The 24,553-nt window shown below is 29.1% G+C and overlaps 2 protein-coding genes across 5 annotated transcripts; one reads left to right on the plus strand and one right to left on the minus strand.

Moving 5' to 3' along the window:
- The first annotated feature begins 1,017 nt into the window (after positions 1-1,017).
- LOC116777384 (paramyosin-like) lies at positions 1,018-11,396 on the plus strand. 2 transcript variants are annotated; one of them, XM_032670899.2, is made up of 22 exons: positions 1,018-1,119; positions 2,201-2,401; positions 2,748-2,951; positions 3,105-3,117; positions 3,192-3,313; positions 3,392-3,572; positions 3,782-3,885; positions 4,003-4,088; positions 4,960-5,104; positions 5,477-5,533; positions 5,665-5,745; positions 5,818-5,943; positions 6,259-6,294; positions 8,060-8,110; positions 8,183-8,263; positions 8,493-8,774; positions 8,841-8,951; positions 9,025-9,177; positions 9,313-9,461; positions 10,203-10,364; positions 10,612-10,699; positions 10,808-11,396. In XM_032670899.2, the coding sequence occupies exons 1-22, from the start codon at positions 1,114-1,116 to the stop codon at positions 10,994-10,996; spliced, it is 2,628 nt and encodes an 875-aa protein (XP_032526790.2). In that variant the 5' UTR covers positions 1,018-1,113; the 3' UTR covers positions 10,997-11,396. The 2 variants fall into 2 exon arrangements, with proteins under 2 accessions (XP_032526790.2, XP_032526791.2); XM_032670900.2 differs by having other exon boundaries at positions 5,477-5,521.
- On the minus strand, positions 10,032-21,280 carry LOC116777385 (SET and MYND domain-containing protein DDB_G0284059). 3 transcript variants are annotated; one of them, XM_061526607.1, is made up of 14 exons: positions 21,197-21,280; positions 19,674-19,865; positions 19,364-19,535; positions 18,650-18,685; positions 17,781-17,963; positions 16,923-17,069; positions 16,298-16,377; positions 14,648-14,769; positions 14,315-14,451; positions 13,785-14,228; positions 13,418-13,601; positions 12,721-12,939; positions 11,947-12,091; positions 10,032-11,699 (listed from the first exon to the last, which is right to left on the minus strand). In XM_061526607.1, the coding sequence occupies exons 1-14, from the start codon at positions 21,248-21,250 to the stop codon at positions 11,520-11,522; spliced, it is 2,295 nt and encodes a 764-aa protein (XP_061382591.1). In that variant the 5' UTR covers positions 21,251-21,280; the 3' UTR covers positions 10,032-11,519. The 3 variants fall into 3 exon arrangements, with proteins under 3 accessions (XP_061382591.1, XP_032526792.2, XP_061382592.1); XM_032670901.2 differs by lacking the exon at positions 18,650-18,685; XM_061526608.1 differs by lacking the exons at positions 18,650-18,685; positions 19,364-19,535; positions 19,674-19,865; positions 21,197-21,280 and adding an exon at positions 18,429-18,544.
- Positions 21,281-24,553: the final 3,273 nt, after the last annotated feature.

The following is a 24,553-nucleotide window of genomic DNA, read 5'->3' on the forward strand; positions in this document are numbered from 1 at the left end:
TGTGAAGGTCTTATATTAGAGTGAAACTGTAATAAAACATTTTATTCAACAAATTGGTTTATATGCCTAATAAACAGAGAAACGTTGAATTTGTTATTTTAATTATTATAACATTACTACAATGCGAATTTCAATCAAAATTATGTTTTGGTTTTAGGAAAGTATTGTCCGCATTTTACTATATGTATCGTCTAGATTGATTTCTTTTAAATTTACACTCTCAAATCATGTCTTTGGATTAAATTCAGAAAAACATGTACAAAGTTATGTTAAAATAAAAGGTATCCTAACCAACTGGCAGCGACATCTATAGACTGCGTCATGTGATTTGACACACAAGAGAACCGGTACATTTTGGTCCTGTGGTAGCTACACGGAAATTTTGAGACTTGTTATAAACCTACACCTGGGTCAGAAGTCCCAGGCACTGTTGAAGCTCCTCTCCCCGCAACGCGATGGACCCGGCACCCGCACGGTGAATCCATTGAATATTAAGAGGTTTTGTCTCGTCTCGTTAACGGTTAAGTGAGAAAGAGCAACAAATATCATACATCTTCACTTACCTTTGCATTTATAATATTAGTAGGTTTTATAAATTTGGCGCACTCGAGGAGTAAGGAATAAGTGCGAAGCATTTTGAAATTAAGTTTTATCGCTTAATGATAAATAAATTTTGTCTTAACCTTATTAATTAAATATGTGCGTGCTTTAAGGTTTCAATTAATATCATATTTGATTTAAGATTATGTGTTCGAGTAAATTTTAAAAATCTGATTCTTTCGTGATATGCTAATGTTCTGTTTATTATTGTATTGTACACAATTTTAGTCTATTATTTATTTATTATTAACAGCTTTTTGATCCACTTTCAAAACCATACCATGTCATTAATTCTTTTATTAATATAAAGTCGGATGTTAGTTATATACCGCATGATTATTTAATCATCGTACGAAAAAAATATTATAAATGATAAAAAGGTTTTAATTATTCGCCGATGTACATTTATAAGTAACAAAATGTCTTTTTGTGTGACAAATTTATGTCAACTTTTTATATCCGTTTTGACTGTATCAATATTTTTAATTTTTGGTGTTAATTGATCACCATAAAATGAAGGTAAGACCTAGAAACAGAATTCAATTAGAAGAATAAAATTATATAATAAAATATTCTGTTTCTTAAATATTTATATTTTTAGAAATTACTTTATCATGTCATCATAGGCTGTGTTGACACTATCGGTTGTGGCCGTCTAGATAGATGAAATTAGCAGAATTTAGATGAATAACAAACAATAAAAATAACAAACAAAAATAAAAATACCGTTTTTTAGGACATTAAATTTTCTATTCGATAATAATCATTGACAAAACTTTTTACGCACCTGGTTGAAAAATTTGCCCCAAATTATTCATTTACGGTGTTTTTCTTTTACGTCCATTCATATTTATCCTGTCATGTTCAGCGATTTGTAAAATGAGTTTAGATAGTACTGAAATTTCCATCACCAACCAAAACATGACTGACATAATCGATGTTTTTACTGATAAAAGCTCCTCTGTTTACGTCAGACTAAAATCAATTTTCGGGGATATGCAGCCACCGTACGAATCAACTGATATAGGTAACATCCGTAATAAACGTAACTAGGGTTATTAGATGAAACTGGATTTGCTTTAGCGGTATTTACCGGTTTCCGAATAAGGATATAAATTTCATGTTACAATTTAAAAAATAAATTTGTTTTCCAAAGTAAATAACGACGAGTCGACAGATCTATTTATTTGTTATAATAGTATTGTTATCAATAATTTTTAAGCAAAAATTGATCATATATCGTATTACAGTAAAAAAATTTGAATCTTTGGAAAGTATTTAATAAATCAGGGCGGTTATGTTTGTCATCGCAAAACTAAAAAAATCCGAAAAATGTTTGAAAACATATAATATTTTGAGGTTCTCATTTAAAATAACTAAACCCTACCATTACAACATTTCTTAAAATATTTTTTAGTTAAGGTTTAAAACAGTTTATAGTATATTCGATTAATATTTTAAAGTTTCGATTGCAAAAATAAAAAATATTACAATTTCTAAAGGATACTATTTCTAAAGGATATCTACTTCTAAAAGATAGTTTTGAAATACCGACAGAAGGAGAGATTTGATGAAATACATTAAAACAATCTAATTTCAGGCTTCTAAAGACAATTCAAAAACGAGATTTGGTCACCGTGAATCTTCAAATAATTTTCATAAAGTTGATCAGACTATAAGCAGTCCAGAGCTTGTATTACCGAAGCTTTGGACCACTCTTAAAAAATCGGACAAGCATATCGCCATTGACCGTATTTGGAAATCACCGCGAGACGGTCCTTCGGCATCGGAATCGAATTTAGTAAGTTATGCTATTTAATATCTTATAAAAATGCTATCAATCATAAAATTTGAAATTGATTAAAGGCATCATTGCATATTATTGTTTTGGAAATAAATAATAATTCGAGAACACTTTGTCGGTTAATAAATAAAGGATACATATAAATGGTAACTGGGTGGAATTATAGACTTTTACCTTTGACTAGTGTGAAGCTCTATAAATTTAGATAAGTTTATTTCGTATAAAATTTGTATTGGATATTACACTTTTGAGGCTTCTAAATCTCCGAATTTATTTTCGAAGGTTAGGTTATTTTGCAATCTGTTTTTATGGATGAATCGAATATAAAAATAAAATTTTGCAGTCTGATAAACGAGATGAAGAAATAAAAAATATAGATCAAATTGACAAAAGAACTTTAGCTGAAGGTGACAGTTCCAGCCCTGTAATGCAGAATTCTTCAAATTCTTCGAAAAAGAGCTCTAAGAATGTACAAGAGAGCCAAAATTGTGAAGGATATAAATATGAGAAGTCTGGTACATTTTGTGAAAACCAGTGTGCTTTAAAGGTGAAATTTAACACTTAGTTTTTGTTAATATTTGTAAGCCTTGTGGATTGAATATGTAATGTGTTTATATTATAATAAGTTTATAAAATTTGTTTTTACATCTATTATAACTTATAAATTCTTCTAATAACAGACAATTTTCTTTTATTTCAGAGAACATGGCCTTGTGAGTATGCAATTAATTATAAAAATGATTTTATGTTGTATTGTACAAATAAAACTTTATTTTCTTTATTTTAGTTTCTCCATCGTTAGACCCTAATGATCCGTTGACAAGGCAAATTCGTGACATACATCATGAGACAAGAAAAAGCGCAAGGATAATTAAAGATTCTAGAACAAGACTTCTTGACATTCAGAAGGTTATTCAATTAATTTAAACTTAATTCATAATTTATTAAATATCGTTTTTTATGTTATGGTAAATTTTATTATTTCAGAAAACGAATCTCACTGAAGCCGATATAAAGGAGTTGGGCGACCGCAATGAATTACTTTTGCGGGAAATGGAACGCTTTGACCGTCTTACTAAGAACATTCAAAGGCTGGTTGGTCCTGAAAAATATCAAATAAAGTCAAAAGATTGTCAGCAAATGGATAACATTCCTAATAAAATATACGGTGTGTATGAAGCAAACATTTTATTTTGAATAAAAATAAATACGGTAATGACAAAAATTTACAGCAAATTAGCTATTCCAAAAAAAAGATTCCGTTTCTTTTTTATGTTAACATATTAATTTAAGAATCAAAAATATTATATTTCACCTATACCACCTTAACACCTATAAAATAAACAAGTATTATGTAACATTTCCCCGTTGGTGCAGAGTCTTTAACTTTACACGGAAAAAAAAGGAAGGAGCCGTCTGTAATATTGGGTTTTCCAAAAAATTATACTGGTGAAATGGAGGCCCCTACTCGAAGCAAATCCGTATGTGAAAATATATAATTGGATGTTTTTAATGAATTTTATTTTATAAACTGTAAAGATATTTACTTACATTTGGATATTACAAAAATTATATAGATATCATTGTGTTTTTTTAAGGAAATCGATTTAACTCGGAAATTGAGCGAAAGTTACGATATGCAAGAAAAATTGGTAGCCGATAATGCGGATTTGGAAGTAAAAAGGTTTGCATTTAGACTAATGAAATTGGAATGTTTTGTTAAACATTTAAAAAAGGGTAATGGTGACTTTGACAGATTAGAGTTAAAGATTTTATGATAATTTTTGAAGAATGGTTAATTTATCTTCAGAAAATATATATCTTCAAAGTAAGGAGTTTTTTGAACTAGGTTACATACATAAAAAAGATTAAGAAGTTTTAAAATTCATACGTTTTTTACCCGCCGCTCTTAGGTTACGACTTCAGGCTAATTAAAAAGTTCTCATAAATATTTGCAAAAAATATATGAATAATATAAAATGTTTTTAAAACTGATTATTATAGAATGAAACAAGATTATACTGATAGTTAGTAAAAATACAGATACAACAGCTATTGGTGATATTATTATAGTTGCATTTGTCATTTGTAATATCAAAATGTCTTTATCTTGTGATTTTGAGCAATTGGTTTAAATGAAGGTATGCTTTTTATTTCATGAAAGTAAAACCTAACAGTATCAATACCAACGAGACCTCTTTAACATTTAATTGAATTTTTTTACATTATCAGACAGTCAGCAAAAAAAGAATATTTGCGATAATTTCCTTTTTATAAAGTAGTTTGAAAAGTGCAAACTTTATTGTTAGTACCTATTTTCCAATAAAAAAGAATATTTTCAATATCGTTTGAAACAGTCGGTCTGACACAAAACGTTGTATACTAGATTATAATTATTTAAAAATAGAATTCTAAAAGTCAATCCGTCATGCAGTAAATATTGATAACTGTCAATCATCATCAAAATTTCAGAACTATGTACACTTAAGCAATAGCAAAATTAAAAAATAAGATGCAATAAACACAGGGTAAGTAATAATTAAAATAAATTTTAGGTACATCCTTTACAAGGAGTTAATGACGAAGGATCAAAACTTGGAGACTTGTCGAGCTCAGATCAAAAGGCTTCAAGGCGAACTAAAATTAATGAACAAAGAGAATGTTATGCTTCATGAGAGATTAAATAGAAATAATCCAGAGGTATTCATTAAAATAACTCAAGCTTTCATAACGTTGTACTGGTAGCGAAAACGTTATTATGGTGTATAATTTCAATGAACGAAATAATTAAAACCCGATTTGTACATTTTTAAGTAACGGTAAAGTTATATTTTCATTTTACGGGTGTAAAGAAGTTTTGCCTTTAATCAACGTACAGGTAAATCCTACACCACTGCTCGTTAGAAGCATTGCTACTAGATCCCAAATTGTAAAGGTTTTTCTCTACAAATTCAGTTTAACCGAAACGGACTTTTGTACATTGTTATAAATCAGCAATAAAAAACGATTCTTAGAGAGGCGAATAGAAAAAAAATATATTCACTCTTAAATATTTTTTCTGTCTCCTAACAGGGCGATGCCACTTCAATGAACATCTCTTGTGATCAAGACTCAGATGTAAGTAATCAGGTAAAATAAAAACAAATATATGGAAATTTTGCTTCGAACTCCATAAATATTTTTTGACGCCTAGTTATATAATTTTTTCATTTTATAATTTTGGGAGCCGATTTGCAAATTTTTTTTTTACTATTTTACAGGAAGATGAAAGAATTCCAGTAAAGGACGCCGAAGAATTGCTTATAAAATTAAACAATTACAATAATACAACGGTTGATATTGTGAGAATTTCTTATAACCTATAATTAAAAAATAATAAATATTACAATTTGTCATAAATGTATGTTTCTTAGGAAAAGCAACTTGTTGATTTGGAATTGGAAGTACGTAATATAAGAATAGAAATGGCTGACGTTAAAGCGGCTGCTGGTAGCGCTTGCCGTGGTGGCGGGGGTCAGAATACATGCTTTGAACAACCGGTATTTAATTTACGTCTGATTGATAGAACAATAGTTAATTAATTTGTTGTTTGTAAACCGGCTCTCGGTGCCAGTTACTTTGAAATAAACAGTAGTTTAATATTAATTAAATTATATCCGTTCTATACTCGTAGACCTGAAATAATAGTAGGTTTAAAACAACATACATATAACAGTATCTTTTTTTAATTACATAATTCATTCTGTAAAATAAAGTAATAAATAACATTACTAGCATAGTGGCGGTATAGCATACTTTTATTAATATCGCCAACTCTATTACAAAATAATTTATTAGGAGGTATTTGTTCGCAGGGTGGAGGGCCGCCGGTCCCTCCTATGACGAGAGCTGTAAGTATCCTTTTGCATATGTTGAAAGATACGTATGTAAGGAATCAGAAAGCTATATTTACTATGAACGTAGATTTTATTTTAACAAAAGATTATTGTTGAACTTTAAATAACTAAATGATTCATTATCGCATTTAAGAAATAAAACTTCGAAAGTAGTTTCATGAGTGTTTGTTAAATTTACTAGATTTCATATCTTAAATAAATGTATATGAATATATATTTTTCACAAACCATCTACTTTTGTCCTGAATTTTATTGTACTTAGTTCAATTTTTCGGTCTTAAGAGATAAAACATATAAAGAAATCAAATCCTTCTCAGAAGCCTATTGTGCACATGCTTTGTTGCTTAAATTGAGCTATCATATAACTGAAGATCCTGTAGTGAAATGACAAGTACATATTATAAAAGCTTTCTCTCTTAATAAAGCTGCTGATATTATACGAATATTAATTATCAGAAGTATGAGGTAAATTAGCAATGAAACAATTTGTGGTAATTAGTACACATTTTTCTATTCCGTAACCATTGATGTCTATAATATAATAACTATGATTATAATAATTAATTTATAAAATTAATAGAATAAATTAACCAGCTCATATCGTATGCATGAAGTATTAGTCATAGCTTTAATTTAATAAAGCGTGGGTATAAAATAGGATTATCGGATTACAATTCATGCTTTCAATTACTCTCTGTTAATATTATTTTGAATGTTTGTTATTAAGCTTATGATGTTTATATGTTATGTGAAACATTTTGAGTTAAATCCACCTAGTTGCACTTATGGGGCTGAAAGTGATACAGAACCTCAATTTGATTTGTTATTGAAGGTGACTGAATGTGACTCTGCTCTCATGATTTACTTAACCGATTTGTCGAACCTAACAGTTGAAGTCACGGTCTGATGTTATTTTTAAAAATATTATTAATTCTAAATAAATATGAAGTGTAAAAGGAAAAACGTAGAAAAACAATGATATTTCATGTAACAAATCATGTATCTCAACTGAAGTGTTCAAAAATCATAGCCAAAAATTATTAAGGGCTAGCTTTTGTTAGTCAGTTTTAAAATTTTCTATTGATTTTATAACATAAAAATAGCAAGGTAATTGAAATCAAGTCATTTGAAAGAATAGCCTATTATTAACAAAAAAACATAAAATTCTATTTCGTTCATCAATGACTTATCTGTGGATTTGTTGGGGGGATTACAAAAAAAAATGAAATTGCTGTTTTAGTTACTATCTTAGAAAGTCTTTGAAAGTGCCGTGAAAGCTCTTTAAATATTACGTGAACCGAATGCTTGAATACGTGAACTGACTGCCAGTTTCAAGTCGCAATATTTTCATTAGTGCTATAATTGATACATATATATATATATATATATATATATATATTTAAATATAATATAAAATTTTTGAACTCAGAATTTTATTAAAGTTCATATCTTCCTAGTTAGTTAATATATAAGTAATTAGTCTTTTACTTTAATTTAATAACATTTAATTCATAATATTTTATTTTAGTTCGGAATACATAAATTAAGAACTTCTCATAATTAAATAATGAAATAGATCTCTGGCCAAAAGATTCGGAGAAAGTACATACGAGTAAAATAAAATGCAACATATCTGAAAACCGTGAATCTTTATTAAAATAGACCGATTTCATTTTACCTCATAGATAGTCAGTACTATTAAGGGAAACTTTGATATTTGAAATCAAATATTTATTAATATGTGAATAAAAAATTTCAGTGTGGAGTTTGCCCGCCATGTCCAGCACCATGCAATCCCAATGCACCTCCGGTAGGACCTTTCGGGATATTTAAACAAATCATGATTGTCGGTTAGCATTTAATACATGATTAAATTTTACAGACGCCAGCCGAAAGAGAAGTGCAGAAGCTTACTTTACAGTTACGACAAACGGAAGAAAATTTTAAGACTAAAGTGACTGAGGTATTTAATGATACCTGACATAAACTGTTATCGTCCCATGATTAACTATTTGTTGAAATTTTTGTTTTATTTTAACATCTTTATGATAAGAATATCGAATGAATTTATTTCATGGTTAAGTGATTGTTAATAAATTAATTTATAAACATTAATACTATTAGAAATTTTTACCAATAAAAATTAGGAAAAAAATTTTCAAATAATATTTTCACATTTCATAAAACAATAGTGCGCGATGTTGAGAACAGAATTACTTAAAAAGAAGGAAGAATTGGAGAAGGAACGATGTCAACATCGGGAAGTTCAAAATAAGCTTCGTGAATTAGAAATGAAATTTGAAGGTCTCACTACCCACACAAATATGTTATTGGGGACAAAAGAACAGGCTTTCGAGCAAGAAGTTAATGTAAGGGCCTTGAAGCAATGTTACCGTGAAGCTAGGGAAGAAATTGATGAACTTCGGACTTTAATGAAAGAACAGAACAATCAGTTGCAAGATTACAGAGTTAAGGTGCGTATTAATTTTCATTCACAATAGTCTATTAGTTTGAGGCTATTATTTAATTTTACTTTTTAGTACCTCCAAGCTCAACAACTAGTTGAAGAACAACGTAGGCAGATGGACATGATGGATATGGACAACACCAGAATAAGTGAACAAATAAATCTTGAGATTCAACGTGTGAAGGTAAAAATATTTAAAAAAAAAATTCGCATTATTATCACAAGCTTTATATAAAAATTTTCTTAACAATCCCTAGCTCAAATTTCAAGAAAAGTTGCAAGAACTGGCCCCCATCCCTGATTTATTGAAAGCAACGCAGTTGAAGTTGAAAGATGCTCAACAATCGCAAGCTATAGCAGAGCATAATGCTGAACAACTAGCCAGGGAGTTAAATTCAGCAAGAGAAAAGGTTCCAATATATAAAACTAACTATATAAACAAAATATATATATGACTATATAAACTAAATTTATATAGTCATATATTTGGAAGATTTTGTTTTAAACCGTCACACGTTTGTCTGACTTTGTTTTTCTATGAACAGGTTCATGTGCTTTTACACAATAGCTTAAAACCACCAGAGAAGGGTCCTGAACGTGGTGCTGATGAGAAACAAATGGCGCTGTTGCAACAAAGAATAGCACAATTAACTGAAATGAATATGAGTCTTAAAAATGAAATTGAACGTCTCAAGTGAGTAAAAATACAGTGTTTACATAACATTTGTAGTATAATTCTTTTTATCCAAATCTTAAAACTTATTTGGAAGCGATGATATTAAAACACAACCATACATAATCATCAAGATATTTATTTGATTGTCATGATTGACTTTCCTGTCACCCAAAAAAAGGTCTTATATATAATACTGTTTACTATCGAGCTACAAAGAATAGAAAAGCTTTTTAATAAAATTACTTAGTTCTGCATTTACTTTGATAAAATGATTATAATTGAGTTTATGCTCTAAGGTCAGTAAACAATTTTCAGTCATTAACCCTTATTTTAAAAACTAAAGTTGATAACAATTTTAGTTTTTATATTAAGGGTTGAAACGATATAATAGTGTTTTCAGCTTTTGTTTTATGTAAGAGAAGTTATAGAAATATGTTAAAGTAGGTAAGTTTATAAATGTTTAGTTAGGAACGAAACGTGAGTTCGTCTTATAAGTTAAGCAGTATTTTTTAAAGTTAAAAGGGAATGCGACTCCTACCATAAGTTCAAAATAAGGTAAAACCTTAAATGTAAATAAATAAAAAACTCTTCTCTTCTTATTATTTTATATTGGTTTTATGATCTCTATTTTTGTGTCAAAATATGATCCAAAAAATTACACACTGCATATTATGTTTCATTAATAAAATACAAATAGTAAATGTAAAAGTCTCCCTGTAAGAATCAGACTATAAATGGCACTTTAAAATGTCTTCACAGGTCTAACGTAATACGAATGGAAGAATCGGTACTGGCGAATGAAAAGCGTCTCCAAGAGAAAATGCATGAGTGCGCTCAGATTGGCGGTGAATTGGACCGAGCGCGTGACGAGGCAGCTAGAGCATTGCAACGAGCCAACGAACGTACTGAGACCTTGCGCAAGTAAATATGAACACATATGACTTGTATATTTCTCTATTAATAAATATGTTATTTTAATGTTTAATCACAAATGTATTTTACTACCGCTAGATGTGTATATACTAAATTATATCGGTTTTCAAATTAGTATTGAACTACCATGCCTCAATGTAACTAATTAAGACACGTATAAGCTGAACATGCAATTTTCCGAAAGGAAATTGCTTTAAGCGAACGTTTAAACAGTTTAATTATTTCTTGTTTTCAGATGCATGCAGACTACAATAGGTGAACTAGAAAGACAGCTGGCTGCAACGAGAGCACAAGTGAAAACAGCAGAAAAAGAAAGAGAAGAAGTAAGAATAACAATCAATTGGTCTAGAAATCTAGACTTAAATTAACTTAATTATTGGGCCGAAATAATCGTTATCAGGGTTTAAAGAATGGTTTATTATTTTTTACAGTTGCAATGTCGCATGCAGTGCCAGATAAAGAGGTTGAATGAAAACTTTGAACAGGCGCAATTACGTGTGCTTGGTTTGCAGACACAGGTTCAGACTCTCAGGCGAACTGTATCTAGTACTGGGGATGGTGAGGGCGATGGAGAGGATCAACAGGAATGTGCATGCAAAAGCTTTTTCGATAATCCATAGAACAGTCCAAAGATGATATATATCGAATATATATAATATATACCCACATTATCTAAGTCATGTACTATTAAAAATGTATTTTTATCAACTATAAATCTTTGGTATAGAATGATTTCTGGGATGCGCGCTTATAAGCGTGGCACATTTCGCTTTAAAGATATGAACGAGCAAGTAGATATAGTTACGCACTTTTATTTCTTGTAAAGTTTTCTCATTTAAGTCTTTTGTTTTGATAAATTTATTGCGAAAATTTTCGATTCAAGTTCAATCGTCAGTTAATGTCCATCTGTCATAATTATGAAGTACAAAAGAGTTTTGTTACTGAGTAGCGCCGCCTTTTGTTACAAAGGGTCACTGTTATCATTCATTGATCTTTCTGTCTTCTGATAACAATATTCTTCTTGTAATGTAAAACAGAATATAGTTATTAATATTCATTGTATACCATTAGTATTCATTAATAAATTTTTTTACGAGATAAAAGGTTTTTATTACAGTATTGACCTGTTAACAAGGGTTGACATCATTTTTCTTTTAAAATATGGGTGTTTCCAAATGTAGCATAACACGACCTTAGCGATTCTTGTGCTATATGTGTTTCTCGATGTGGAGGCATTGCAAAGTCATAAAAGCAATCAATGGCTTTTGAGAATATTTCGATAGCATCTTGGGGCCGCTGCTGTTCCATTAGCTTCGCACCTGCCTTCGTAAATATTTTTAATATTAGTATAAAATTAATGTTATAGTATAGCATACTTTAAATAATAAAATTACAGCATTATTATTTTTTGTATGAAAGATTTAAGCAACCTTTTTGTTGATGTTGGCGTTGACGTTATTTATACTAGCATTTTCATTTAAAAAAGTTGTAAAATAAACACAAATTCAAAATTTATTATGCTCGTATACGTACAAGAAAAGAATCTAAGTTATGGTTCAGTCAAAGTTACCTCGTACTGCGAGAGAACTATGTCAACCTCGTTTAAACATTCTTTCAAAGAAGTCTTATTAAAGGCCATAGAACATTTCGGGCACTTCAAGTTTGTTGGATTTTTGATAACTTTAATTTTTCCGTGGCACTTCTTATTGAGACACCTAGAAAGTAAAATGTTATTTAGAATGTAAATAAAATATAAATGTGCTTCCGTGCTTATGATAAATGAAATCAGCAAAACGGTAAACGATATTTGAAAATTTTGTTTCTAAGCAGTAATTTTTATCTTTATGATTTAAATATAAATAGATCTTTCGTTCTAAAATGTAATTAACGTAGCCTCCAATACAGTAGCCACAGGAGACTCGTCCCACTGCTTTTATTTTCGACAAACGCTTAAACTGAGATAGTTAAAGCAGGAGAAAGAGAATTGAGAAATCTAAATCCGATTCACAGCAAATAGGAAGTCTCTTGAGACAAAAAATCCTTATTCTTTAATCAACGTGCGCTGACAGCGATTTATATGGAATCCATTTTTATTTCTAAGTGCAAATCATAGTTATAAAATGAGAAAATTAAGACCTATTCAAACATTTAAGAAAATAATTTAGTTAACAGCGTGTGTTATATGCCTTTTTTTTCTCACACAAATAATCATGACAATAGGTTCTTTTATAAAACTATAAAAAATTACATGGTAGAAGTGAGAACCTCCTTCCTTTCGTAACGTAACTTGAAACTAGCTAATATATGTTAAGTTGTTAGTTTCTCTTTGTGTTATGAATCAAACCTCAAGTATATTGGTGATTTAGATTCAGTTTCTTTGAGAGTCGGCCAATCCTCAACGCAGGCTATACATTGACATCTGAACCAGTATCGACACGTCAGCATCCTTTGGCGTTCCTTAAGCGTGCGCATCAAAAAATGCGGTCCATAGTTCTCAGCGGCAATCTCTCCTGGTTCAAGAGGTCGTATCGCGCGGTATGACATTTTTTTACCATAGAAATATCTGTAAAATATTATAAGTAAAATTGCAATATAAAAAGTAATTAGAGATATTTATGCGATTTTATAGTATTATAGATATTCTTATATTAGTCAACTTTAGTATCAAAAGTTGCAGGAAGAATAAGATACTTCAACTTGAGCATAGTTTCACAAAATTTCCAAAACCAATAATTTTATTCATAAATTGATAAATTTGAGAAAAATTAAAAAAAAAAAATAATTCTTTGTTGGATGTTTTAGAATTTTATGTTTAATTAAGTATTCAGGTACTCAATTGTTGTAACGTTATTAATTTGTAGGGTTTTTATTAAAAAAAAAATAACATTTTGTATTTTTTGATATATGTAAATAAAATATAATATACATTTTTCTCTACATCTTCAAACTGAGTAGCATCGAATCCGAACTAAATAATAGAATAACATATGTAACAGTAGTAAAATGTAAATTTTACGATCTGGTTTAAAATAAAAACATACCGTGCCACTGCGGGATAACATTCGTGATTAAATAAGGCTCCTGTAGGATAAATTCCTACGCCTATGTAGACTGGTTTAGATCCTCTAAATTGATGTTCTCCACGCACTGTTTCATAGATCTCGTGGGCATTAAATTGTAATAATTGCAAGTTACGAACTATCAATTCGCAAATTGATATTTCAGCTGTAATATAAGTTTTATCTCATTATTTCTTATAATTATTTTGTGTATTTAATTTATTTTTAAATAAAAAGGTATTTAAAAATGTTATAATTTATTTTCATAATACAAATCTAGTTAATAAGACGGTAATTTTGATTTGTATTTCTTTGTTCAGCTGATGAAATTGGATTCTTAAAAACCTACCTCTTGTTATATTTTCTTTTTCACAATTTTTAAAAAAATCGGTTTTCTTCAAACATTCCGTTAGAAACATGCCCATAATTATACGCTTTAGGTAATCTGCTCCCTTCCTTTGTCGTGAATGAGCCAGCAGTGAATAAATTTGCTCAGCTGCCATTTCTATCTTTTCATTGTAACTCGTCTCATTTTTAATTTGTGGTTCAATTTCTTGTGTATCGGAAGTTTTATTTTCGATAATGTTCATACCTTTTCTTGTTCTGTTCAATCTCTCTTTTCTACTTTTTATCTTAAACTTTTTTTTTTCTCCTTCAACATCGTTTAATACCGGACTCTGTATAGTCTTAACTTCATTGCTTAAAAACTTCGAATGTATTGAAAGACTTGTGTCCAGTCCGGCTTGGGTTACCATACGGAGAGCAATGTGGCTAAGTACCGACATTCCGGAACCTTCAAAAATGTGTATAATAAAAAATCAAAAATATGGCCTTGGTAACCTATCACAAGTTAAATATTATTTGAATAAAAAAATATACCAATAAATAGGTTAAAAAACGGGCACTCGTATAAATGATATGTGGAAATTGCAGCATCTCGACATTGTATCGAACAAAATGCTACTCCTGAGCAATTGGGACACCATATTGGAGCCGAGTCCTCAAAATCTTCTAATCTATTAAATGATAACAAAAGTATATATTTTTAAAAGCGCTTTTCAATTATGCAATTTTCAGAAACTGTTTAACTTTCTATTGAATTATAGATTTTTATTTTTTGTAGGTAGAATAAAAGACAATGGAATATTAATGTCACATAAAATTTTACTAAAAATATTATTAATGATAAACAAAGTCTAGAATTTGAATTACCTTACAAAGCAATGAAGGCAGTGAGAGCCATGGCAATCAGCGAGTAAACAAGCAGCGTAGGGACTTTCAACTAAAACTATGTCACCGGTTTTTACTGGAGCATTAGCAACTGCGTAACGGCCCTGGTGGATAGTTCAACAGATAATAAACAAAGGAGAATTTGTCAAAAATGAGGTAAACGTAAATAAAGAATAAAGCCATGATAGCAGAGTGATTTTTATTGCGTGGATTTTGTTTAATAAACAAATATAATACAAAAACTATATGTAGGCCATTTTCTATTTTTAAGCCGATGATTATATCTTTGCTAAAATAAAATAATGCATTGACCAATGCGACCTTACAACATTCTTAAAGAAATACAAATAATTGCGAAAATACATCGTCATTTTCAGCTATCTTCAAAGTCAATAAAGAAATTACATAAAACTTTGTCTGTGTTTTTACAGAGAAACATGAAAGTAAAGAAGATGGTCTGTCTGCGGTTGAATTTATATTGTATCTTTTATATTTTTCCAGACAATTTTTTAATAAAATAGTACAGCTTATTTTAGATGAGCGCATATGTCTTAACTTCTTAAAACTTTTTAAAAAATCTAGATAATCACCCTTTTTCTAAGATTGTCTAAATGTCATCTGGATATTAATTTTAAGTTAGGCATTAAGGTTTTGTGGAATATTTGATAACATTCACATACTTAATAATTTTAAATAGGTTTAAATTGATCTCTTATGTAGTTCAAAACAAACAATTGAAATCTTCGTAACTTTTCTAATAATATTAAAATAATAGACCTGTCAAGTACTGCCACAGTCAGGAACAATGTTCCAGTTTGAGTCAACTCTTACCGCAAATCGCAGACAGGAACTTCGTTCCAATAGTTGTATACTAGAGTCGGTATAAGTTGATTATAATGTTGCTCTCTATTAACGTCATAACGAAAAAAAATAAAAAAAATATAACTTTGAATGAACTGATTGAAGTTTCAAAGTTGTGGCTCAGTAAACTGAGATTTTTTTCCACCTTGTGTCTGACATGGGTCGATCAAGCAAATAAAAAAGGAAGTATAAATATTGTAAATATCTTTAACCTGTATAGTTTTTGTAAGGTTTATTTATATTTTTTCAATTTGGTAGTAAATGTTTTTTTATATATTATTTTCTTGTTTTATATTTTAAGAATGTAATATTAAATTATAATAGCTGCTTTGATGTTAGTTACATTTGTAGTAAACACGAAAAATTATAGCGTTAGTGTAAAATAACCGTTTGTAAAATAAATTGTATTTTTATTGATTATTATTTATTATCATTATTATTTCGCTACATAATACGAGCATCTTTCACATGAGAAATGAGTTGACCTATTGTGTACTGAGCTTTCATCATACCAAACAAAATACTACTACGACAGGAAGTCTAGAGTTATTTGAATGTATAAATTTACCAAAAAAGAAATAATTGAAATAGTTAGAATTAGTAGTTTTTTTAATTTTATAAAATACTTCATAACTATCACATTCAACAAATTTTATAAGTAGTGGGTTAAAATACGTATGTGGTGTTTTATGGTTTTTATAAGTGTAAAAATCTAAAAACAACTTAAAACTCTTTGAATTGAAATAAAATACACATTTAAAAATAAAGTACCTTTTCGTTATCTTCAGTAATTTTTAATAATTTTGAAAGAGCTGGTAAATTTAACGTTGCACCGCTTGTGAGTTGAGGTTCTGAAAGAATAAAAATGGTATTTTAGCACGTGTGAAAGCCATAATTAAGTTATTAAATTGAATTCACGAATACTGATTGCCTCATTATTTATTAATTTTCCATTTAGTGCTTCCCTACCGTATTCACGCTTACCCCTACAAATTAAATGGGAACAAATAATGAAGCGATTGTGTTTATTTAATGAAATATGAGTAGTATTAAAATATGTACCGCAATACTACATAATTACATCATTTTATCTGTTTTCTAATTTCTGACGGATTCGCTAAAGGAGTTCTAGTACACGGGGTAATTTGATTAACACTTAAAATTAGGTAAATAATTTTTTTTGTAAAGATGGCGTTAAACTTATAGAAAAGTATTACTGGATCAATTACTCCACATAATATTTTATCACATTACATTTTTATAATCTAAGTAATAATATTTTGATTTACGTTGACTGGGTAAGTTTAAATTTTGATTTTTAAAATTTCAGCTAGTTTTGCTTCTATTTGATATTTTGGGATATACTTGAGTTAGTAACGAACAAAGTCCACTGTACCTTTCAGTTTGGAAGGACTTTCGGATTGTGTAGAGTGTTTTAATGATTCGATATCATTAGCTAGTTGAATTTTTGCTTCTTTTTTATCCCCCAATAACCGGCTAGCTAATTCATATGAAACCTTAGCTCGTGTTGTTTCACCAGTACCTATAATTTAGCAATATTTTTTATGAAATAAATATTATATGTTGTAAGGTAAACATATAATAGGTTTTTATTTTCACAATTTACACTACATAAATTAAAATTAAAAATAGAGAGGTATTTTGTTTAATTACATATTGAACATTAATTCAAGACAAAATCTGTGTGAAAGTTTAAATAAAGATATGATAAAACGGTAAGGAACGGAAGATTATAAATCCTTAACACATTTACGTGTTTTGGGACTGAAATACTTAACAAAGGCTAAACTTTCAACGGGTCAAAGGTCCTTAAATGGCAGATACTAATATACTTATCTATAGAGAGGTTTATGTTTCTTAAGTATTTGCTACTTATTAAATTCTATTCTATTCTATTCTTTGAGTTATTGATGTTATTAAATTATTATTTTCATTTCACTGTCAGTCAATTCAATTAGATAGTTTATATATATTATGTTCTTTGAAGTATTCTTAATTTATTTGGAATATTTTCTCCTTACTATTTTGAAACAGTAGGTTATGTCATATTTAAAGATATGTATGAAAGAAAATATATTTTAAGTTGCAGCCCTCAAAAAATTAAATAATTTTATTTAAAAACAAGAATGAAACCTGATCAAAAATTTATAAAATACTTATTGCTACATTTTTTTTTATTTGTTATATTTGTTTAGAAAATTTAAATGGTCTTTAGTTAAGGTTATTAGAATACCCTTGTAACAGTGGCCCATCCTCCAATAATAATCTGCTCTCATACGAGCTGGAAGCCGTTCTTTCAAAGCTAGCTTAAGGTCTTCTAAAGCTGGTTTCGGACGGTTTAGACTTAACAAAACTTCCGAACGAACCCAGAGGCTTAAAGCGAGTGTTATACCACTATCTATTATTTCATCGGTACCTGAAAGTAACATGTTTAATATAATATTAGGTTTAAATGTTAAATAATACAAAATAACAAATGGAGTGATAGTGGTACTTGTTATCAATTTTCTTGTGTGTGAATTTAATCAATTCATTTAGTAAATTTGAAAATACTGAAAAACTCCAATTCAAAGTAGCAATGTTATAAAAGCGTTATTGCCTGTGATAAAAGTGTTACGTGGCACACCCTCGTACAATCTTAGTATTAACATGACCGACTGTCTTATACTTTTTTATGCTGAATTATTGTTTAAAAACCAATGGTAATCATTGCAAACTGTTGCGAAAATGAGATACTATTTCCACGCATCCAAGAATTCCTTAGATAATGTTATATTTGCTATGAATAATATATTTAAATAGTATGAGTTAAAATTTAGTTAAATGTTATAGTAAAGTATTTTTCCACCTAGAATTTAGATTTTTGTATTGGAATTTAGACCTTTATATGTACAACAGTAGTTGTATAACTGTTTTTCATATAAATCTCGCATACGATGAAGCTATACGATTTCACTTTTCTCATGCCCGGAGAAAAGCATTCGAAAAGTTTGCTTATGTCGGCGTTACCTCGCATTTACCAGGTCGAGATCTTTAAGAAAATGATTAATGGGTTTATTCTGAGATAGTGCCGTTTCCATCTATAGCTATATTTCAACTAACCGACAGGTGAGATGATAGTCTCGTGTCCTCGTATCGCGAAAATACATACATGTAGTGTATATTGAGTCAAAAAATATAATGGCAGTTGAGTATCTGTCGGCTGTATGGTATTGGTCATCTTATTTCAAATAGGTTAAATTATGATAAATCTGTTTTTAAATTTATTTTTTTGAAAAAGTAGTTGAAACTTAGAAAATCCTTTGAAGAATATTCTTTTATTTTGAAAAGGTTAGCTTTATAACAATTATTTATGAAATATAAGGAACATTAAAAATAATTCATTATATTTAATAAAAGATAAAACATTTTTGCAAACTAAAAATATACTCTTCATATTTTTCAAATTATATGTTAAATATATAATATAATTAAAATGTTTATTATTGCCTATTATATATGAGGATTAGAAAAGAAAAAATATCTTCGGTGATATATATGCCGCAAAATTTGTAGGAAATAGTACTCAAGTAAAATCAATTTTGTGGAATTCCATTGGAAGGTTCTCAAGTCATTGAACCTTTAAAGTGTTTCAGAAGGCGGTGGAGGAAGTAATAACTATTTTCATATTTTAATATTAGCTAAGCCCTATTTTAATTTCACAGTTTCAGTTTTCTTTACAGAAATCAATGTTATTAATTTTTTTATTAAACCTTAATACAACAAGAAAAATTGAGAGTCATTTATGTGAATACTAGCAAAGAAAAAGATACACACCAGTCATTGGAGCTCGAAGCACGGCTTGGTTGGCTAGAGAAAGACTTTTAACGAGATCTCCATTCTTTAAGGCTATCACAGCTGCAGTTTTCTTTTCATGCGATACTCTTGCGTCCTTACCTCGGAATAAGGGTTGAATTCTAGATAATAACTCATTGATAGGTTCCATAATCTGTAATTTTTTGAATAGATTAATTTTAATTCAATTTATAATAAATTGTATTTGTGCTCAGATAAAAATATTTTTTATTTATTTATAAAAAAAAAACTAACCTTATTGTTACAGAACTTGTAACCAAACTTTACTTACTTTTTGATTATTCCTTACTGCTAGGACTTTTTCCTTGTCCTCAATAAGTTCAAAGTCATCCAACCATCCATCAATTTCTGCCAATGAAACCATTTCTTCTGCGAAGTTCTTAAAAAAACCCTTATTGTTCGCACACAGCGTCACATCACTGCACATGGTAGCGTATGAAAAGTCGACGCCGTTTTGATCCATCTTTGACATACAAAAAATATTGAAATTATCACTGAGTATATAATCTTTGATGTATATTTTAAACTAACCCCACTCAATAATGTAGCATAAACGAAAAAACCGAAATTTTTTTATTACGAATGAAAGAAATATCCGTATAATTCGTGATGAATATGCCGATTTGAACGTGGACTGCTTGGTGGTACATTAATTATTCTCATAATTAATGAAATGAAAATATTGTAAGACTACGTCTGGAAAAATAAAATATGGGAAATAAAAAGCATTTTCAAGTACTTTAATTTCAGTACACGTTAGTATGGTGTGTTCCTGGAAATTATTTTCATGGAAATCGTGTAAAAGCTTATTATACAATATTAGTATGTTATGTAAATTATTACGTTTACTGAAATAAATTTATTTCAAAATGTAACTTCTATATACTCATATTTTCACTTTATATTAGCCTCAAATGTAATAATCCGCTTGACTACCGGCTAAACCTGCAGATGCAAATAACTCCCTCCAACACCATGCATCGGACATTCGACCCTCGGGCAGATAAATATAGCCACATTTGTATATCACTAAATACCAACTGTATTTCAGTCTAGATACAGCTTAAATACCAACTAGTATAATTTGCTCTCTATTCATTTTAACTTACCTTTGGCTCTCTAGAATATATTTCATACAAGCCTTTGATTGAGATAATATAATATCATATATATTTATACCCATTTTCTCACTAGTAACATAAACTATTTACCATATTAAATTATTCAAGGATATAATTTCTGAACTATTTTATGTCGCTTGAAATAAAAAATCAAGAAGAAAATTTTTCAATATTTATAAACAAAATGTTCCATATTTTAATGTCTGTCTAATAGACAGTCTGTCTTATTCGAAACGGTAAAATTATAACTTTTGAATAAAAATTAAAAGTATATTAATCCCTTTTAAATGATCTATAGTAAATAATTCTATAGATATAAACAAATTTATATATACTAAAAAATAATGCTACAAATATTATTTATTTTTATAATAGACGAGGTAGAAATAAAGTTGCTGTAATATCTTTTCCGTTTTTATTTTTCTTATGAAAAATTGACAATAACAATAAACAAATCCATTGAGACGAAGGATAAATCTGAGCTAATTAATAATTGATATCTAATGTAAAATAATATAAATTGTCTTAATACGTATTTCGGGTCTTAGATACGAAAGTATATACGAAAGAAGATTTAATACAAAAAATTTACTTAATGGTTTTCCTGCCACCTAGAAATATTACTATTATTAAAAAACGACTTATATTTTATGATAATTAAATAATATTTTACCTTTAAGAATTTGTTTATACGGAAGACTACGTGTGACCGCTTCCAGCCGCACATGCAAACTTTTCTATATATAACGTAGCCAGATATTTGGTGTCAAGTGTTCTAATTTTAAATATATTTTCCTATGCGCCATCTCTTATTGACACTTATAAGTAATGTAATAATTTGATTAAGATATTGAATGGCAATTTATAAGTTTAAGAAAAGCAAATTTCAAAGTATTTTTTTATATTATAAAAGATCAGTCAATAGAAAAGAATATGTAAAAGCACCTATTAATAATACCAAAGCAAATAAAATAAATTTTAATTTAGTGTTATTTTAATGTCAGGCGTATTTAACTACATTAAAAAAAGTGATTGTGATCACATAAGACCTAGGTTAAGACCTCCTTAAACCAATTTTATTAGAAATTACAAAACTTAGATGTACTAAATCTATTTTCGTTGTTCAATTCCTTTTCTACCACGTAATGAGTCTGTATTGTTAGTCCGCTTTGTAATGATTATTATTTATTTAATTTCTTTTTATCTTGCCTTTTTAAGCAATGTATAAAACGGGTGATCGGTACAAGTACTAGAAATTAAAATGTAATGGCTTTTATTTTTTTTTCGTCACAATTCAATACGAGATGTCTATAGCCTCAGCAACTTCGTGCATTCTCGTTTGAATAATATTATAGACTTTTAAGAAGACATCCTCGGTAATCAATAGTGACGGGCATCCTGGCCGTTTCTCCTATGAAACAGTTGTAGAACCAATATCTAACGGTTGTCAAGGACGAAAAATGGTCCCCTAAAATAGCGTTCAACTTCAGTTTTGTTATTATATTATTAAATAAAAAATATTATACTTTTTTAACAGAACTTCCATATATTTAATTAAAAATTCAAATGGTTTTCATATTACTTCTTAGAGGGATCTACAAAGATTTCCTTTGGTAATACAAGTTTTCTTTTTACCTATAAATTATTTAAACCCCAAAAGTTGTTAAAATGTATATCGTACCTATTATACTTTTGTTAAAGAAAAATATATTCGGTTAGGTTTTAAGTAAGAATTTAGGTTTATTAATTTATAAGATTTACATTGGTTTTAGACGAGTTCTTATTCCTCTTTTTGTGGCTCAACGCTTTCCATGATAAGGGGACAACGTTTGTTATAGATGTCAGTTTGTGACTGGTGGTGGTGAATAAAGTCCATAAAATTTATGTACTGGCATGAGCTTAAGGCATAATTGCAACAAATAACTACGGAATAAAACAGACTATTAAATTCTCATTAGGATTATAACATATGTATATAAATAAATATGGTCAATTTTACTTTTAATACTTCTTTATATCAGTAATACGAACTATGAAAAGTCAACAAAAGGAAAAGAAAGGGATAGGGAGTTGGTACATATTTTCGGAATCTTTTTTAAGCACTCAAATGAGCTTTTGTAAAAATAAGCTTTATTAGTGATTTGGTTGATTTTTTATTATTGTTGTGTGTAGTGGAAACTGTAAAGAATTTCAAACAAGTCAAAATTAAAGATAACTAATTAGAATTATAATATATGCTAGGGTATAGAGTATTTCTCATTATTAAATGTTTAATACTTGGTGCTCATTGTAGCGTGATCGTATTATATTTACAAAGAACTAATCTCATGGCTTCAGTGTTGGTAGTCTCTTTGTATAGCGTGCTTATAAATTTATTTAACTACTAAAAAGCTAAGAATTTCTTGATGAACAAATATTTCTCATGATTCCAAAGAAAATATTGAATAACAACAACTTATCGGTGTGTTTTGTTTTTGTATAAGTTAGATAAGTCTTGTAGAACTTAAATTATTGTTCTATACAATATTGCGTGTTTAATACGTCCGTTTTTACACTATTTAAATTCTTTATATTACAAAAATACCTTGCATTGCGCCAAAAGGTTTATTTTACATACAAAAGTAATAGTAATTTTCCTATCGTTGCTTATATTATTTTGAACTTAATTTCAAAGGCGGCAAACCAGTAGACGGCCTACCTGATGGAAGGTAGTCACCGTCACCCATAGACCTATGCATTTCTGAATATTGCATATGCGTTATCGGCCTTAATTATGGACAAGGGAGAGGAAAGGGTAGGAAAAGGGAAATGGCAGGAAACAGTAGGAAAAGGGAGAGGGAAGGGTAGGAAAAAAGAAATGGCAGGAAACAGTAGGAAAAGGGAGAGGAAAGGGTAGGAAAAGGGAAATGGCCGGAAACAGTAGGAAAAGGGAGAGGGCAACCGGCTCTCTCACTCATCAGACGAAACGCAACTATTACAGCCTACTTCACGCCGATCTTTTGTGAGAGAGAGTCACTTCCCCGGTCGAGCCAACCCATGTTCAAGCTGTAGTACTTGACGACAGATAGGCTCTTCTCTCTCTATGATATTATACTATACTAATTATATATACTAATTTATACTATACTAATTATTTGTTTTCACAAAAGGTAATATTTTATATTGGGACAGCCCAAAAATAATTCAACGAAACATCTTTGTGTTTCTTATCTGATGTCTTGTGAAGTGAACAAGTTAGTGAGATTATTTTGAAGGTAGGGCCATCTTCGTAATTTATACAAGCTCACCAACTCGGTATGGTTTTCGACGTCTACTTCATTAAGTGATTTTTTTTAGATATAATACGAATAAATCTATCAAAAATGCTCGAGGGCTCTACTACATGCATATAAAATTTATTTCACGTATTCATCTCCGCTAAAAGTAATGAGATCTAAGATTAGCTAGATATAAAAACTTTTAGCGGATCTTAGATCTAAGATCTAAGATCCGCTAAAAGTTTTTATATTTCGAAATATACATTTTGACTTTTAAAAAATTTTGCAAAGCAAGTATTGTCTTAAAAATTTCGTCTAGATCCTCCTTGGAACAATAACAAAAATTATAACAATACAAAGTTTTTATTATTAATCAGATCAAACGAATTTCAATCTAATTTTTGCATAAATTCGAATGACGTTCTACATTAAAACATTTTGGGTGTGATATGGCCTGGGACTTTTAAAGCTTAAAACCTTCAATCATTGTAATAAAAATTTTGCACCCCACTAAACTTGTCTTTACAACGAACTGATATTTTGATTTCGAAACCCGTAGGATAAAAAAAACATTAGAAATTATTTCGAAAAAATGTTGGATAAGTTCTACATTTATTAAGTATCTATACGGTTTTGTAACATTTTCTAAATTATTTGTTGGTAATTTTTGTGATTATTTTTATGAAAAAAAAAATTGTTATTTTAACATAAGTACAGTTAAATCAATTTATTTACTTTATCTGGGAGCAAAATGATTACTTTTTCATTTTAGT

The sequence above is a fragment of the Danaus plexippus genome, chromosome Z (genome assembly GCF_018135715.1).
Source record: "Danaus plexippus chromosome Z, MEX_DaPlex, whole genome shotgun sequence".
NCBI lineage: Eukaryota > Metazoa > Arthropoda > Insecta > Lepidoptera > Nymphalidae > Danaus > Danaus plexippus.

Coding starts and splice junctions, on each gene's coding strand:
- LOC116777384 (XM_032670899.2), top strand. Junction 8,111..8,182: donor GCAATCCCAATGCACCTCCG/GTAGGACCTTTC, acceptor TAAATTTTACAG/ACGCCAGCCGAAAGAGAAGT. Junction 8,264..8,492: donor TTAAGACTAAAGTGACTGAG/GTATTTAATGAT, acceptor ATAAAACAATAG/TGCGCGATGTTGAGAACAGA.
- LOC116777385 (XM_061526607.1), bottom strand. CDS start 21,250: ATGTGCGGCTGGAAGCGGTCACACGTAGTCTTCCGTATAAACAAATTC. Junction 19,536..19,673: donor CAGTAAGGAATAATCAAAAA/GTAAGTAAAGTT, acceptor AAAAAATTACAG/ATTATGGAACCTATCAATGA. Junction 16,378..16,922: donor AAGTCCTTCCAAACTGAAAG/GTACAGTGGACT, acceptor TTATTCTTTCAG/AACCTCAACTCACAAGCGGT.